At 37.7% G+C, this 2,596-nt stretch overlaps 1 protein-coding gene across 4 annotated transcripts in view; it reads right to left on the reverse strand.

The window, feature by feature from the left end:
* Window positions 1-2,596, reverse strand: part of LOC109536704 (bone morphogenetic protein receptor type-1B) — a 69,448-nt gene that overhangs the window by 3,709 nt on the left and 63,143 nt on the right. Inside the window, exon 1 of one of the 4 annotated variants that reach the window (XM_019903025.2) lies at window positions 1,417-1,642. The exons of the other annotated variants lie outside the window; for them this stretch is intronic. Coding sequence (XP_019758584.1) covers window positions 1,417-1,444 — 28 coding nt within the window. The 5' untranslated portion in view covers window positions 1,445-1,642. Of the gene's footprint in view, window positions 1-1,416; window positions 1,643-2,596 lie in introns of those variants that run through there. 4 annotated transcript variants of the gene reach the window in all.

The following is a 2,596-nucleotide window of genomic DNA, read 5'->3' on the forward strand; positions in this document are numbered from 1 at the left end:
ATGTTTTCTGAAATAACCGAGGTAAACTCAAATATTTTTTCAATTAAATTCAAACATATTTATTATATATTATTACAAAACAGTAATGATGTTTATCATTTTATGTTAAATATGAGAGATTAAAAAATAGATATCTAAATATTGATAATTTGTTGTTACAAAATAAAATAACAAATAATAGAACATATCATTGCATTAAAAGTTATTAATAATAGTTGTGACACTTTATTTGCACTTAATCTTGAGCGTTTTTAATAAATTGACCATGCCTTCTTTCGAAAATATTTACTCAACATCTGGTTTAACAATTGTCTGCGATGAAAATCACTAAACAAGTAGGTAATATTTTACCGAATCGTGCAATACAATGCAAATGGACATCATCAGGGCAGCATCAGGACTACAGGCGGATTGTATCGATACGATTTAATTTAATTTAATGTTTTCTTGATACGAATTTGCGTCCACAATCAATCAGGCGATTTAAAATAGGTCCAACCGTTTTTCAAAAACTTTAAGCACAATTTTTGTTGCACAACATCGCTTGTTAGTTCTTAAAACAATATTTAACAGTACACGGCAATGTGCAATCTCATTTGCAACGATAAATACCCGGTCGTTTGAAGACGATTATCAAAAGTTTGTAATGCATTTTTCTGCAAATTGATGGACAATCCGCATTTTTTTGCACTTAAACTGCTTTAGTGTGTATAACTGTGTGTGTACTTTAATTGAAAATTTAAAAGAAGGCAAAACTCGAACAGGCATTTAGTACATGAGCACCCTTAACCGAGTATTTGCAGTATCTGCAGCTTCTCCCTTGACAATTTGTTGATTCATTGTGATCAGCGTTATAAAATAAACTGCGCCGAACACAATAATATCACACTCAATAATTGATAAATCAAAATCTCTGTCAGTTTAATAACGCAATGTGTATTTGAAAAGTTTATCAGCTCTACAGATGCACCCGCACTAAGAGAAAAATGTCGAATTCAAAGTGCATATGTGCGGTTCACCCTCCCATAAAAGTTATCACGTCAAAAAACATAATCAGCGCCACACCTGTTGGATCGTATTGGATCTAGTCGAATGAAAACGAGTTAAACCTAGTTAAACTCTCCAGTATTAAAGACTCTTGGAGAAATGGGAGAGAAACGGGATAGAGCAAGCAACCCAAGAAGAGAAACAAGTGCGCCCACTTGAACGCCTTTGGTGGTACCTACTAAGCAACATTTGCCCACTCCTTGACCATATGGCACTTGTGTGCCACCAAAAAGGCCCCTAGTAGAATATTTATCCGACAAAATATAGAATATTTTGTTTAAAAACAGAATATTTATACGGTTTCCGTCGACCCGAAATGCGTCGTTCGATTTCGAAAACAAAACAGAAAAAGAAACAAACGTTGCTCACCAGCCCATGCAGGATCGGTCACGTACATGTTGTTGCTCAATGTTTGCTGCTTGTCTCACACATGCACATGGTGCTTGGGGGCACAGTGGAAAAGTGAAAATGCGACGAAAAACACCCGCTTAACACTCCGGGCCTTTCAATCGAAGGAAATACTGCACGACTGAGAGCTCGATTGCGCTTTCTTGGCTCCCAAGATGTTGAACAGCCTTGCCTCTTCTCGTAGTCAGGTAGAAAGGGGGCGCGGGTACAGCACTGGTTATCCGTTTTTGCATCGTCGTACTTTCGGTAAAACCACAAATTCTACTGATTCGAATACAAAATATTACCCGAATACAAAAATTCGGGTTCCTACTTAAGTAGCTCCTATCGGGGCCGATGCACATCGACTCTATTTACCAACCACCACCAACTTCGCCTACTTCATATTGGGGTTTGTTTTCCATCGAAAACTTCCATGTGGTAAAACTGATCAAAAGCTCAGATTGACACTCTCCCAGTACCACTTTCAGATGTTTAACGTGTGCAGGCAAAAACTCCCATTGATGTTGGCGTCTGAGTCGGATTGCGTCTGCATTATTAGTACCGAGTGTTTCAAAATTAATTGACTTTTAGGACGCCCTGGTTTAGTGCGGTCCGATCCTACCCAGTTATTAAGCGTTTGGAACAGATTAGGGAAACGTTATTATATTATTTTCTTCCCTGGGCTCCAGTCACAGTGTGAAACTAATTTTTTTGTATATCCTCTATTTGGTTACGTTTCGGCGAGACCACAGAGCCATCATCAGATTTTAAAATTCGTTCAAACTCATCGGAGATTGCCAAAAAGTGCAAGATGTGCATTTGAAGACTTCATAGGTTCGAAAATTCATAAGTTCCAAACTGAGCACGCCAAACTCTTGCAATTGGGCCCCTGTATAAAGGAGGCTTCAGTTGTAGTGTGTGCAAAAATTCAGTGGATTCCAGTTACTGCTGAATTTTTGAAAAATTTTGAACTTTGATGTAAAGAAATCCAAACTTTAATGCGGTCACTCTCTTTGAAAAAATCAGAAAATCCAAACTATAACTTTGCTGCTAAACGAATTTTGGGCGGTTGTAGGCGAGACTCTGATAGAACACTGTCGAAAATTTCAAGAAATTCCTGACATTGGCAGATTTTCCAGGAATTTTTAAAGGTGACTGC

Source organism: Dendroctonus ponderosae, unplaced genomic scaffold (genome assembly GCF_020466585.1).
Source record: "Dendroctonus ponderosae isolate FM_Combo_2020 unplaced genomic scaffold, Dpon_F_20191213v2 Dpon_F_20191213_2, whole genome shotgun sequence".
Taxonomy (NCBI): Eukaryota; Metazoa; Arthropoda; class Insecta; order Coleoptera; family Curculionidae; genus Dendroctonus; species Dendroctonus ponderosae.